We start from the raw sequence: 14,823 nt of genomic DNA, 5'->3' as shown, positions 1-14,823 counted from the left end.
AAGCTGGCCATAAATTTGGCAGTCATCTTCCTGCTGCCCAAATTCTGGGATTATCAGCTTGTGCCACGCTCCAAACAAAACCATGGTCTTAATCTCTGCCTAGACTGAACATCCCATCCCATTCTGCAGGGAAGCTTGTTAAACCAGAAGGCAACCAATTCCAAATAGTTTCAGGAAGTCCCGAAAACGGAGGAGATTCATTCGGTCCCTCCCTCTCAAGAGTAAACTATTGACTGAGTAAGCAGTAAGACTGCTGAGACTATCCCACCACAAAGGAGACTCCAAGCAGACCGACTGCCTGGAAGACAGACCAACTGAGTCACGTGGAACCAGCACTCTCCAGATTATTGAGCTCCCTGGAGGCTGCCCAGATTCCCAGATCTTGTGAGCTGCTGGTGGTGGCTGTGGGTTTTGATGACAATAAAACTCATTCGTTCACCAAGTTGGACTGCGGCGAGATCTGTACTTTTGTCTCTTGTGTGTTCTCTAACTGGGATGAGGAGATACATTTATAGCATCTCCCCAGGAAAAGTCTTGTTGCACAAAACATAAAAATCCACCTTTTAGCAGACCATCACAGAGATACTTGATTCTCACAAGAATCTTCAATAAATGCAGAACCGTCTGTTAAATTTTAAAAGAGGAACAGCCTTGAATCTCAAATCTGCTTATGGGGTTATAAATGGGGGAAATGGCAGGCTTATAATGAAGAGCTCTTGTGGCAACCACTTACAGTGAGCAAATTAATCACCAGCAAATAGGACAAGCTGATATTGCATGCCTCCTGGTGTGCCCCTTACTGTGCTTCCTACCCACAATTACCTCACTCTGGTTATATGAACACATTGGCGAGTCTAAAGTAATAGAACAACCATCAACCATTTGATTCACATTCAAAAAGCCATCAATGTCTTGAAAAGCAAACAACAACTAAGGGATTATTTCAGATTAAGGAGACATAATTACTAAATTCCATACACGAATCCACACTGGATCCCAGACGAAGAGGAAGAAAAGTGTTATGAACGACAACAGAAGTGGCAGCGCTTCGTGCTGATGTCACAAATTCCTGCTTGGATCATTGTACTGTTGTAAGTGAGAGAAAGTCCTTACTTAGGACACAGACTCTGATGCTATAAAAGAATTCAAGGGAAAAAAGAGGAGAGAAAAAAAAGTGATAAAATGCTTTAGAATGCTTGTCATCAGTGATTGGGGTTGAAGGGTTTAGTGCATTCTTTTTTTTTTTTTTTTTGGTTTTTCGAGACAGGGTTTCTCTGTGGTTTTGGGGCCTGTCCTGGAACTAGCTCTTGTAGACCAGGCTGGTCTCGAACTCACAGAGATCCGCCTGCCTCTGCCTCCCGAGTGCTGGGATTAAAGGCGTGCGCCACCACCGCCCGGCCGGTTTAGTGCATTCTTTTGAGTATTCTTGGAAATTTTCAATTATTTTTTAAATTTGTATGTGTATGCATGTTTTGCATGCATATATTTATATGCGCTGGGTTGTCCAGTTCCCTCAGAGGTCAGAAGAAGGGTCTAAATCCTTTGGATTGTAAGTTACAGACAGTTGTGAGTCATCATCCATCCCCTGCAAGAGCAGCAAACTCTTAACCACTGAGCCATCTCTCCAGCCCCTGCAATCCTTGTGAAAGTGAATGGCACCAATTCTGGACGAAGGGAGTAAGATGAGGTTCTAAAGTCAAGACTGTAGGCCATGTAAGTAAGAACACATATTGTGGAAAGTGAGCGCTTCTCTAGGGTTCCTGCATTTCAGAGACAAGAGCTCAGGAGTCAAAAAGTATTCGGAAATGAAAGGACTGTCTTCCATTTTCTAAGGTGAAGTCCAGCACCAAAGCAATAATCTTCAGGGGTTAAGAGAGAAAAGGCAGCCAGAGAAGCTGATGGAACAAGGATGGAGAAATTAGAGGCTAACAGGCGGTGGAGAAAGGGGCTAAGAAAGTAGGGTGTGGCCAGTGCTGTCAAAAGCCAACAAAAGGCCAAGCAAGGGAAGAAATCGGTGTGGTTTTTGAGAGCTAAGAGGGTTGCAATTAGAGGCTATATATTGAGCATCTGTTATGTACTTATTTCTTTCAGTGTCCCCAGCAACCCCATGTGTGACGGCCACCTTTCTTCATAGATGAGAGACGTAAATCTCTTGCAAGTAGTGATGCTCACACAAATAGGATGGAAGTGGTATTATAGGAAGGCCTATCATTGTACCTGCTAGTGTTTGAAAGTTTGGCTGAAGATTGGTAAATACACCTGGATTCCGGACTACGGTATTAAGGGCAGCTTTAACAGAATGTAGACAGAGTGGGTTCAAATCCAGTGTGAGGTGACTGATTAGAAATCTAAACCAGATCGGGTGTAAAAAAACAGAATGAGGCTTTGGAGAGGGTAAAGGCTGGGAAATGGGAGCCATGCCAAATGTGACTGTGATTCATACTGAAAACATTTTACGCCACAGATCAGCACACTCACATACACATATGCCCACACACATACACACTCCTACTCTCTCGTGCATAAAGAATTTACAGGAATTTAATTCAATAATTCTTAGGGTTTCTAGGAGCAAAATCTGGTTAACTTGTGTTCTATCTCTCTGCAGTGATTTGTTTTGCCTTGTTTTAGTTGTTTGTTTTGTTTTATATCTTATTTTTAATGTTGATAAGAATCAACTCAATTTGATTTCCTGTAACCAGGCGTGGAAGTTTCAAAGGCATACTTTGGAGTGCGGCCTGAAACTTATAGAACTGGGGTCAGGGGGCTGAGGTTAAGATGGTGGTCAGCTGGCTCCAGCAGCTTTCCTTAGCTAGGCGTGGGCCCCTCACATTTCTGCATCACCTGTCCTGTGACCTAAAGCACTAATTCACTCTCACACCCTAGTGGCTCTTACCTGGGCACACCTGTGATGTAAGGAACTGCAGAAAGTCATAACTTAACTGGCCTTGACCAAGCAAAATGCCTAAGAAATTCTAGATGTACAAAGATGGCTTTGTTCTTAGGCGATGGCTTCATGGAGATGGGAAAAAGATAAATTTCCCCTGTCAAAAATTCGTGTGTGTGTGTGTGTGTGTGTTTGGGAGGGGAGCCCACAGAGGTCAGAGTGGAGCATTGAATCATTTGGAGTTGGACTTTCAAGCAATCATGAACCTCTCTACATGGGCACTGGGAACTGAACCCCAACTCTATGCAAGAACAAGTGTTCTTTACTGATCAGCCACTTCTCCAGTCCCCTGGGTGCAGTTTTGGAGACGGAGTCTCATCATGTAACCCAGGCTGACCTTAAACTCCTTATCCTTCTGCGGGGCACATGGCTTCTAATATCTGCTATATTCGTTTGACCTTGAATCTTTCCAGTCTGAAGAATGCATTCATTGAAACCCTGGCTGCAGCCCTCAATCGACTTCCCTGTTGACCACTGTCTCTCTGCTGGGAAACCTCACGGCTTGTTTCAGAGGACAGCTCCTCAGAGCATGGAGGTGCAAAATAGTAGACGCCAATATGCTGAGTCTCTGTGACTTCATCTTGTTTTATTTTGTCTTCTTCATACTGGGTCTCTCTATATAGCACAGTTGACTTAGAGCTCAACGCCTTCCTGCCTCCTCTACCCAGAGCTGTGCTCATTCTTGATATGTGTATGTTTCCTTACAAGTCAATTATAACAGAGAACCCATGGAAAGGCAATGGAACTTTAGAGGAATACTCGAGGGCCACACATGGGACTTAAAGCACTTATGTTTATAAAGTCCTGGCTATCCTGGAACTTGCTCTGTAGACCAGGCTAGCCTCAAACTCACAGAGATCTGCCTGCCTCTGCCTCCCGAGTGCTGGAATTAAAGGTATGCACCACCACAACCTGACTTGAATTTACTTTTTTTTTTTACTTTATTTATTCTAATTTAGGTTGGTCTTAATTTAGGTAAGCCTGGGCTCTTCACCATTTTCCTTCACCTGATCCTGCATCAGAAACCCTGTAACTCACTCCTGCTTTTAAGGAAACCCTATTTGGAAATGTTTATTTATGAAAGTATGCACATACTTATCTCCCAGGTGGTAGTTTTTCCATCTTTGATGATATTTTATTTTTATTTATTTTTATTTTTTTTAATATTTATTTATTATGTATACAATATTCTGTCTCTGTGTATGTCTGCAGGCCAGAAGAGGGCACCAGACTCCATTACAGATGGTTGTGAGCCACCATGTGGTTGCTGGGAATTGAACTCAAGACCTTAGGAAGAGCAGGCAATGCTCTTAACCACTGAGCCATCTCTCCAGCCCCCCTTTGATGATATTTTAATCTACTCTAATAGTACAGTTGTCTTCTATGACACCTGTGTCATTCATGTCTGTAGTCACAGGCAACCGAAAGTCTTTGATATTCCTTCTGTTCCATTCCCTTTGTCACCGCCGAATGACAGTTCCAAGCAGTTTTCCTATATTATCCCTTAAATGTTGGAATCATTTGTCATTTAAAGCGTGTCGTGGTTAAGACATGAAATGATCCACATAAGTTTGTGCTTGAACACTTGCTTCCCCGTTGATAATTCTGTTTTTAAAAGTTACAGAGACTTGCGGAGGTACAGTTGAGCTGGAGGAAGTGGTTCACTGAGGTCTAGCCTTTGGAAGTTAGAGTTGGATCTAGTCTGATTCCTTTGCTTCCTGATTCTGCCAAGAAATACCAAGCAGTGGCTCCACACTTCTGCCACCGAAGGCCCTCACTGTCATGCCTCCCTCACCATGATGGACAGTCTCTCTTCAAACCACGAGCCAAAGTAAACCTTTCCTCCATTAAGTCATTTTTAATAGGTGTTATGTCACATAATGGGGAAAGTGACTAATACAATATGAAGGAAAGCTCTCAGTTTTTGCCTGTTCTTTCACTGGCCCACTTATTGGATCTTAATTGGCTCACAATATTAATTTCAGTTTTTTCTTCTTGTTGTTGTTTGTTTTGTTTTTTGAGACGGGGTTTCTCTGTGTAGCTTTGGAGCCTGTCCTGGAACTAGCTCTGTAGACCAGGCTGGCCTCAAACTCACAGAGATCCGCCTTCCTCTGCCTCCCGAGTGCTGGGATTAAAGGTGTGCTCCACCACCGCCTAGCCACAAATATCACTCTTAACTAGTCACTTGAACAATCACAGTGTGATGACTTGACTCACCTCTTATGATTTATAGTGGGTTGAATAGCACCCTCCACCAAATGTACCAAATCCCTGGAACCTGTGAGTGTTAAATTATTGGAACAGGGGGTTTGTAGATGTATTTAAGTATTTGGGCATGAGATCCTTCTGGAGGACCCAGGTGGGCCCTAAATTCAATAGAGTGCCCATATAGGAAATGGAAGAAAGCTGTGAAAAGTCAGATCCAAGTATTGAAGATGTGCAGCTATAGCTAAAGAACACCTAGAACCACCTGCAACTGAAGATGAAATGGAGCCTTTTTCCCTTAGAGCCTTTGAAAGGAGCTCGGCACAGCCACACCTTGACGTCAAGTTTTTTACCTCCAGGACTTGGAGAACATACATTTCTGTTATTGTCATTCATTTGATGTGCTGTGTTATTTATTTATTTATTTATTTATTTATTTATTTATTTATTTATTTTGAGACTGGTGTTCTGTGGCACAAGCTGACCTTGAACCTGCTGCGTAACTGAGGATAACCTTGAACCCTGGAAGTGCCTGACTCCATCTCCAAAGTGCTGGAATTGTGTGTGAGCACCATCACATTTGGTCTATGCCGTCCTGGGGGGATCCAAACCAGAGCTTTGTGCATTCCAGGCAAGCAAGCCCTCTATCTCCAAGCCCATTTCTGCTGTTTTAGGGTCTGAAGATTGTAATATTTGTTATCAGGAGCCTAATACATGATTGAAGACTGGCTTTTGGGGTAAATATGCTGATAGACAGCAAACCCTAGAGACCCTTCAGCTATTTCTTTCTGTTCATATCGTTCTAAAACTGGCAGCAAATGGACACACAAAAAAATGTTTCTAATTTAGAGACGTTACAAGCTCACACCGCCACTAAGAAATCGCAATCAAAGTAAAATATCTTGGCTCCTTGTGCAAGTTCACTGTAACAAGGTGATCTTAATCAGCTTCTGCGATGACAAGTATAGACTGTTCCTGCTTGCCCAGCCTTCCTTGGGCCTACATAACAGAACAGAGAGAGACAAGCTGCTTCATGAGGATTCTGAATTCACTGCTGATATCTCCCAGTTGCCTAAGTATGGTTTTCAAACTCCTTCACCAGGTGTTCTAGCTGTTCCCAATCCAGTTCCAATTCTTTTCCTAGCCCAGCATCTTACTGAACAAAAATAGGAGCCGATGGAATAGTTGAATGTGCACACACATGACTTACACTGTATAGGACTGACCTCACTAACATAGGGTCCACGTCTTACATCAGTCCAGTACCAGGCCCAGGGTTTCTTTATGTTCCCAACAACTAGGAAAGAGTCAAGCATACCGTGGGTGCTCAAAAAATGTTTGTGAAGAAAAGAATGACTTTTTATGATCTACATGCAAACCAGTATTTTAAATAGGAGCAAATACATAGCACCTGACATTTTACACACACGCGCTCACGCGCGCGCGCACACACACACACACACACATTAATCTTGTGAAATATTTTGTTTCTAATTTGAGAAAACACTATCATAAAGATGGTGTAGGCAAAGCTATCAGCCACTTACAGAGCTGAATGTGGTAATGAGGAAAAGCATAATTTCCTGTGCTTTGACAATACCGTGACAGGCATAGTTCCTGCTGCTTTGAATAGATTATGAACATAACTTGACCCTCTCCATTGATACTTGAAGCTGTGGAATCTTACTAAGTAAATATGACCCATCCCTCAGCCAATCAGCTACTGTACTTACAGATAGCATTGAACACTCATGATCTTGCTACATTCTCTGAGAGTTTTCAAAAATTGAATCTCTGTCTGTCTGTCTGTCTCTCTGTCTCTCTTTCTCTCTCTCTCTTTGAGAAAGAGTCTTGCTATGCAGCTTTTGCTGGTCTGGAACTAGATGTATATAGACCAGGCCGGCGTAAAATTTGTGGTAACCTTCCTATCTCTGCCTCCAGAGTTCTGAGATTCCAGGCATGAACCACCTTACCTGATTTCCAGTGAGCGGGTCTCTTCCCAGCAATCTTATAGTCAAGTTTGAAACATGAGGTAAACAGGAAGGATTTAGCAAGAAGTATTTCTCTGGGAAATTCAATATAGTGTGTGTGTGTGTGTGTGTGTGTGTGTGTGTGTGTGTGTGTGTGTGAGAGAGAGAGAGAGAGAGAGAGAGAGAGAGAGAGAGAGAGAGAGAGAGAATGTATATGTGCTGTATGGGTGTGGATATGTGCTGTATGGGTGTGGAGAAGGTGTCAGGTGTCCTCATTCAAGTTACCCTGTGTATACCCCAGAAATTGAAATTGATACTCAAATGTCTTCTTCAGTGACTTGCTTCTCCACCACCTTATCTTTTGAGACAGGGTCTCTTACTGAACGTTTTTGTTTTGTTGTTTTGGCTCGACTGGCTGGCCTCCAAGATATTCCTCCGTGTGTGTGTGTGTGTGTTTAGAGCACAAAAATGAAGATCAGAAGACAACTTGCCGGAATGAGTTATTTCCCTCTACCATATGTGGGTGGGGGATGGGACACATATTGTCAGTCCTGTGGCAGGTACCTTTACCTTACCCTTGCCCACATGAATGAGTCCATCTCACCAGACTATTCATTTTTTACATATTTAAGACAGGGTCCCATGTATCTCAGGCTGGCTTCAAACTCACTACATAGGTAAGGATGGCTCTGAACCTCTGACCCTCCTGCCTCAATCTCCTGAATCATGGGATTTAGAAATTCAAGGTAACGATGTCTGTACATTCTCCACTCAGATGAAAATGGCATCCTCTAATTAATGGAAGACACACAAAGAAAGGGACTATGAATGGCTTTTACTTATGACTATTATATGTCTGTGGCAAATAAAATACTCAACATATAATAGACAACCAATGGATATTGGTAGAATAAACTACCAATCCATCACTCTGGCTTAACGTGGATTCTATGTCACTGGCTGTAAGTACAGATAAAAATCAGTTTACCAAGGGCAGTGGCAAGTTAGTCTTCAAACAAATATCTATAAATATATCCTTTCAAAAATATCTTAAAGGTCCAGCCATGGTAATCTTTCTAACCTCACTTCTAGAGAGGCTGGAGCAGAGAGATCCCGAGTGATGGGCCAACCTGAGCTACATACTGAGACCCTGCCTCAATACAAAACAAAACAAAACAAAATACTGCAGAAGAGACCCTGGAGCTTCCAAGCTCAGAATGGAGCAGAAAAAATAGGAAAAGATGAGAAATGTCAGAGTTTCAAGGCAGATCAAACACTTAAGGGCAATATTTAACTAATAGTGGGGAGTGTAGAAGAAAGTGTGACTCCTGGAGAAATTAGTGAGGTGACATAGAACAGACAAAATGGACGATCCCAATGCTCTTTGTCTGGCAACTTAAAGGATTTAGAGTTGACATAAACAAATAATTCATCCTATGGTAGAGAGAGGGTGGGAAACAAAAGGAACAAATTTTGTACAACTATCTCTTTAAATGTACATGATATTCAGTGAGAGGAGCGTACATATATTTTGATATTTAAAATGACCTTGGGTTTCTTCCACTCTGAAAGGAGTTGATTTGTAAGAAATATAGAATTTCTTAAGCTAAATGTCATTGTTATTTTTCTCCAACCATCTAATAAGCATGATTTCCAGGCTGGTTTTCTTTTCTTTTCTTTCTTTCTTTCTTTCTTTCTTTCTTTCTTTCTTTCTTTCTTTCTTTCTTTCTTTCTTTCTTTCTTTCTTTCTTTCTTTCTTTCTTTCTTTCTTTCTTTCTCTCTCTCTCTTTCTTTCTTTCGTTTGTTCGTTCTTTCTTTTCCTTCCTTCCCTTCCCTTCTCCTTCCTTCCTTCCTTCCTTCCTTCCTTCCTTCCTTCCTTCCTTCCTTCCTTCTTTCTTGAAGGGTATTTTAGTTACTGATTATTTTCTTCAAATTAAACTTGATGTTTCCCCTTCTCATAAAACAGCACACATACATATAGTAGTGTTGTCCAGAATACTAGTCTCATGTTCAAAAGTACTCCCAAGTAAGCACATTACATGAAGTCTCCAATTAAGGGGCAAAGCTCAAACTAAACAATAATGCTCTAGTGCAAAATATGTAGGCATGGAAGACGACACAATACACACTCAATCAAAGTAGCATGCACAGCTCTATTCACAGGATTGAGGATATCCATACCCAGATAATGTGCCTAGAGAAAGGAAAGACTATACAAACACCCAAAGGAAATATAAACTTATGAATGCAGGTCTCTGTTTAAGTTTGCAATTGTGCCCTTTTTCACTACATGCAAATAAAATATAGATGAGTCCTCAAATGGTTTTTTCTTTCTCTTAGATTACAATGTCATCTACAAATAATTTTTAAAAACATAATATAAAAGTGAGCATGGTGGGGTGAAGGCAAAAAAGGTACTTTGCTTTTCTTATTTTCATGCTAGGCTCATGAAGGTTACTATGGAAAATGAAGCATATGGTGCTCTCTGTACTACTGAAAAGTGGTTTAAATGTATGTGTTTGAGCTAAGAAAGACACATAGTTTTTTTAAATTTAATTTTTGGCTGTAACACGGTTTCCAAAATGCAATGTTTTTTCTAGTAAGAACACTCATACTTTTGGAAATATTAAAAAAAGAAACAAACTTCTTTTTGTGTCTTGAGGACTTATGCTTCTCTGGGGGAAATAAACAGATTCTTCACATGCATGTATAGGCAACAAAACCGAGGTGTGACTCTGAGGGCTTGGAAGAAGCCTGGTAAAGCTGAGAGGCTCTGAGCACGTGAGACTGTCTGCCCACATGCCTTCTACTTCCGCGCTTGCTCAGTCCTTTTACACACACTCCAGAAAGCATGTCGTTCTTCTGAAAACTAACTTTAAAAGTCCATCCGCTAGAAGACTGGAATCGACATAGCTAAAATAGTTGGGAATTTAGTGAGATTTGAAAATACCTCCAATCCAGGGTCTTTCCATGAGCCTCTTATTTTCTCCAGTTCTGTTTTACTCATCTTGATTTATTCAAAGTTTACAGAGTTGCAAAATTCTGTGACTGGCTTTTATTTTATTCTTTTATTTTACAGACAGAGGTTTTGATATATTGCCCAAATTGGCCTGAATCTTACATTGATCCTTATCTCTTATTCCCCCCAAGTTCTGGGATTCTCAGCAGAAATGGCTAGGTCCAAGGTGCCTGCAGTTTCCATAAGCTCCTCATTCCTTCTGGGAGGAGTCCAATTAAAAATGCAGGTCTCAGGCTGAAATGTTCTCTCTCTCTCATATTAATAATGATAAACTTAGTGTCTCCTTCCACATCTCTGAAAATACTGGCAACCCAAAGTGCTCAGGTAGCAAAAGCATAAATTCCTATACTGATCCTTAAGTACCTCCCGTCCTTCGGAAAGAGTCTCTCTTCAGAAGAATACAGAATGCTCCACCAAAGAAAGAGTTTAAAAATAATAACAGTAGTAATAACTAGCACCAAAAAGCCACACATGCTACCACCATCACAACAGAACAGCAATGGAGCACCCTCGTCTATGCCTATGCAACATTTTACTTTAATTCCAATATCATGTGATCGGAGCAGATATTTCCGACTTGACACCCATTTTTTCCACCAAGGAGCCAGCATTCAGTCATTTCTAAATGTCTTCATTTTTATTCTTTTGAGACAGGGTCCCTTGTATCTCAGTGTGGCCTCAAACCTCCTGTGTAACCGAGGGGGACTTGAACTTCTGATCCTCTTGCCTCCACCCACCATGCCAGTTTTTTTTCCAGTTCTAGGAATCAACCCCCGTGTTTCATGCATGTTAGGCAATCACTTACCAATTTAGCTATATCCCCAGCCCTAGATTTCTGTTGAATTCTACCCACTATATTTTGTCTTGGTCATTCTGGGACAGAATGGACATCTATTCTGTCACTGACCTTTCTGAAGTATTCCTCTCCCTTTCTTCTTTAAACTGAAGGACTCTGGAACTGTGCGAATTAACAAAACAAAACAAAACCAAACCTTTCATCGTGCGTTGTTCAGAAAATGCACACAACAAAAACTTGTGTGGGTCTGGTTTCTCTTTGTGGTTTGGACATTTTCATTGAGCCTATACCCGGCCTTGTAGGTCAGTAAAGAAAAGTCAAGGCTAGAGGATTCCCTCACCCAGAACCTTTGTGCTGGCTCCTTCTGTCTCTCCATAGGAGGAACGACCTGTAGCCTGACATGTCCACCCATCCTACCCCAGACAGGCAGATGAAGGTCTGTTCACTGATGCTCTCCTCGAGTGTCTAAACCACAGGTCCGTGGTTTCATGTGCATTTCTCAAAGGAAGTGTTGAGCAAAGAAAATCAACTGGGTTTAGTAATACACAATCCCCCCTCCCTGCCCCCACTGCAAACCCGTGTTTTCATGAGCCAGTTTCAGGGGAAAAGTTCACTGTGGACATTCGCCCTGTATATTTTATCCTTGCTGAGATGCTGGGAGAGCTGCTGATCTTAAATATTGCCGTCTGTCACTTAACAAACATGTACCCTTCATAAAGAACAGAGCGATCCACCAAGCAGCTCTAAGCACATTCATTTTACTTTTAGAAAATAGCTCATTTTTCTTCTTGCTACATGTTGCGGCCCAGCCGAAACAAGGGCTTTGCTTGTACCCACCAACGAAAATATGTAGCTCAGATGATGGAAGACTCCAGAAAAGACCTGCAGGTCAGCTGATGGTTATCTGCTGCTCTCAAACTTGGCCCAGATTTCACCTGTCCTGAATTTGTCTTTTAAACCCCAACATTCCATTTTAGGATTTCACCGAGTTCAAATCAGTCTTTCATGATAGGTGCATTTCCTTTTCTAAAGCTGATTTTAAATATCGAACTTCGATTTCAAGCCGGCCATTAGATGAGGACAAATTCAGAATTCCTTTCTAAAGCACATACTAAAATGTGGTCTTTAGTTTTACCTCAGAGGATTGCCCTAAACTGAACTTGTTTGATACTAGGTAGTCGATTGAGTTCATTTTGATACCTACAGCCAATGTGCTGAACCACCACCCTTTATTTTGAGATGATGGGCAATAAATTAAAACCCATTAAGTTTCCCAGCCCCCTTCTTCCAACAATGGAAGCTGCTCCAAATGCAGATATTTTCCTTCAATCTTTCACGTAACCCGCGAGGAACTCACAATCACCTTCAGATGACCTCCCAATCTTTTGCTATAGATATTATCCATACCCCAGTGCGATGATGTCAATGCTCTTCATGTTTCTCACCATCTATGTCCCAGTGACCAAGAGGCCGGCATTTTTGCAAAGGTTGCAGGACCCATTCAACTAATCCCTCCAGACACCAAACAGACACGCCAGTCAGGTTTTAAAACTTTTTATTTGCATATTAAAAAAATTGTGCATTCCAATAATTAAAATCATTTGAACAAAAAAAAATGGCACTCTGATTAAACTGCATTTTACATCCTGTAGGACACCTTGGACCATCTTGAATTTTACTCTATATTTCACCGCCTCCCACCCAACTTTTTCCTTCGCCAACATGCAAGGTCTTTTCCCTCCCTGCCAGCCAGCCAGCCAGATGGGTGGGAGAGGCAGGGGAGGCCTTCCTGGTCAGTAGTTCTGAATCTGCTGTGAAAGGGGCAGCGCAGTCATTTAAACTTGATCCAACCTCTTTGCATCTTACAAAGTTAAACAGCTAAAAGAAGTAAAATAAGAAGGCAATGCTTGTGGAATGTACAGTGCATATTGGCAGCGCTCATCTCATTACGATTCGCCAGCTTGCTTCTCCTGTTCAATCGCTGAAGAAAAAAAAAAGAAAATGGAGGCTTAGTGCACTCTACAGAAACACGATATTTTCATTTAAAAATCTCTTTTCATGTTATAAAAATTCTAGGTTACATAGGTTGCTACGATGAGGAAGTCATTAAACATAAGTAGTTATTCAATAAATATATTTGCATAATATGCCTATGAAATATTCCCTTATTAAATCACTAAAGCCCAGCGTTTGTTGGCTGCAAAACAGTTTTTAATTAACCTTTGCAGGCCATATTCATCATCATCAAACTGTCGGCTCCTCCCCCGCACCACCCCCCATCCTCTCCGCTGCCCCTCCCTTTCTCCTACCCGCCTGCTCCGCTCCCGCCCAGCCTGTTCTGAAGATGGGTGGGGGCGAAGAGCTTACTTTCTTTTGAAGGCAGAGGATTTTTCTCTTGCGTTTCTGTCTTCTTCAATTTCGACTTATCGAATTTCTCGATCTCAGCCATATCGGGTTTGTCAGACATGGTTGCCGGAAGGAGCTGCAGGTAAAAAGCCAAGACCAAGGCTAAGAAAGAGCCACCCGCCCTCGCCTCTCCCAGCTCCGAAAGCACCTTCTCCTACCCCCGACCAGAGGTTCCAGCTTGAAATCCTACTTCCTCCCTTCCCTTCCTCTTCCATTCCCGACTAAAGACCTTCAGCTCTTTCTACAGGGGAAAAAAAAAATCTCCCTTACTGTTCCCAATGTGAAAAATCAAAGAGCGAAGGTGGCTCTCAAAGGTATTTCTGTACAATGAAATTCATCATTGCGGGATGTTAACTGCAATGTTGAAATATTAAAATAGGGTGAGAATGAAGCTACTTCCAGCTTTAGTGGGGGGAAGTCGAGTAAAAACTCTTAAAATAGAGTCAAGGTCGCAAAACGCACCTACAGTTTCTACATGGGCTTGCTCCCCAAAAAGATGCCAGGCGGCCCAGCTTTCTCCTCCGCACAAAGGCGGGAGCTGACCCGAGCAGCCGCCGACCACCGCCCTACTTGCTTCCTCTCCTCGCTCAAGCCCAACAACGCAGCCGAGGCACACAAAGCTGCCTTCCCCACTTCTCGCAATTGCATCCTGATCTGCATGCAGGGCCCTTCGACCCTCTTTGCACACATTTCTCTGCAAGGACTTCCCAATTTTCAGGCTACAGCTTGGGTAGGTTAAGCCTGCCAGATAACAGCCCTCGAAGCCATCAGGCGTTCAGGAGACTACAGAGCATTAGAACAAAGGATCTATTTCTGATTAATTACAGCCTCCGAGACCAGGAAAAATACTTTAGGGGGTGAGGGTCGAGGAGAGAAAACAATTCCCCTCCAAACTGCGCAGCAAAATGCCCGGTTTTGTGATTTTTAAAAAATCATCAAGTTCCCCTTTCCCATTACTCAGCATCTGGAAGAGTTTAGCATCCCCCCCCCCCCCCAAAATCCCCCAAACAACCTGGCCTGGGAGTAGTACCCCTTGGACTCGCTTTAAGGATGAGGACGGGCAGGGAAGCAGAGGACAGAAGGAGGAAGGGGCCCTGGGGCTCACCCGAGCGAGGAGCGCGAACAAAGGAAGTCCGATCTGCCCAGAGGCTGCTGCCGATAGTCGGGAGGGGCGCAGCGCGCGCCGCTAAATGCGCGCTCCTATGTAAATGAGGTGACGTCACTGGCAGTCCCGCTTAACTCCTTCGCGCCGCGTCTCCGGAAAGGCGTTCGGAGGCCTGTCGGACCCTCCCTCCCCCATCCCATCCATCAGGCCCTCGACCCACATTTATGGCGGAACTAGAAAAGGAACAAACGCCTTCAAAATGCGCCCCCCCCCCGAGGTGTATTTTATTATAACGAACTTTTGCAACAACCGCCCAAATCTGTTCTGAAGGTTAAATTCACGATAACTAAGGTGCCTGGGTGGCACCTAAGGAGA

At 42.7% G+C, this 14,823-nt stretch overlaps 1 protein-coding gene across 1 annotated transcript; it reads right to left on the bottom strand.

The window, feature by feature from the left end:
• Positions 1-12,475: 12,475 nt before the first annotated feature.
• On the bottom strand, positions 12,476-14,557 carry LOC121444431 (thymosin beta-4). The gene is made up of 3 exons (XM_041646242.1): positions 14,449-14,557; positions 13,305-13,419; positions 12,476-12,918 (listed from the first exon to the last, which is right to left on the bottom strand). The coding sequence occupies exons 2-3, from the start codon at positions 13,402-13,404 to the stop codon at positions 12,884-12,886; spliced, it is 135 nt and encodes a 44-aa protein (XP_041502176.1). The 5' UTR covers positions 13,405-13,419; positions 14,449-14,557; the 3' UTR covers positions 12,476-12,883.
• Positions 14,558-14,823: the final 266 nt, after the last annotated feature.

Source organism: Microtus oregoni, unplaced genomic scaffold, assembly GCF_018167655.1.
Source record: "Microtus oregoni isolate MIOR12 unplaced genomic scaffold, Mior012 000124F_ref0000388, whole genome shotgun sequence".
Classification (NCBI taxonomy): Eukaryota; Metazoa; Chordata; class Mammalia; order Rodentia; family Cricetidae; genus Microtus; species Microtus oregoni.
Note: the sequence above shows the minus strand (reverse complement) of the source record. Positions and strands in the feature narration are given on the sequence as shown.

What these genes read in the sequence shown, in the direction of transcription:
- LOC121444431 (XM_041646242.1), bottom strand. Translation starts at nt 13,404, where the DNA reads ATGTCTGACAAACCCGATATGGCTGAGATCGAGAAATTCGATAAGTCG. An exon ending in TCCTCTGCCTTCAAAAGAAA is followed by an intron (nt 12,919 to 13,304) that starts GTAAGCTCTTCG and finishes TTTTTTCTTCAG; the next exon opens with CGATTGAACAGGAGAAGCAA.